Below are 327 nucleotides of genomic sequence, written 5' to 3' on the forward strand. Positions count from 1 at the left end.
TGGCCTGGACCCCTGAGCCCCGCCACCCAGCTCTGCAGAGGGGGGGTAGCCCCCTCCCCGCCCCCTCAGCACCCCACTGTGGTGTGGCCGTGGGACCCACCTGCCAGCAGGCTCTGGATGGAGAGCAGGATGGTGCGGACGTCGTAGAGGGCCGACCACTTGTCCTTGAGGATGTCGAGGCAGATGTTGCCCTGGGTGTCGACGTTGGGGTGGTAGCAGGGTGTCAGGAACCGCACCGTGGGCGCGGTGTAGGGGTACCCGCTGGGGAACTCCAGCGACAGCCTGTACCGCAGCTCCTCGTAGGCCTGGGGGCAGGAGTTAGGGCGG

General features: G+C 68.5%; 1 protein-coding gene across 1 annotated transcript in view; it reads right to left on the reverse strand.

The window, feature by feature from the left end:
- Positions 1-65: 65 nt before the first annotated feature.
- LOC104127965 (deoxynucleotidyltransferase terminal-interacting protein 1) overlaps positions 66-327 on the reverse strand; it is a 5,918-nt gene continuing 5,656 nt past the window's right edge. Inside the window, exon 12 of the mRNA XM_035896154.1 lies at positions 66-305. Coding sequence (XP_035752047.1) covers positions 66-305 — 240 coding nt within the window. The remainder of the gene's footprint in view (positions 306-327) is intronic.

This window comes from Egretta garzetta, unplaced genomic scaffold, assembly GCF_000687185.1.
Source record: "Egretta garzetta isolate BGI_Z169 unplaced genomic scaffold, ASM68718v1 scaffold356, whole genome shotgun sequence".
NCBI classification, from domain to species: Eukaryota; Metazoa; Chordata; class Aves; order Pelecaniformes; family Ardeidae; genus Egretta; species Egretta garzetta.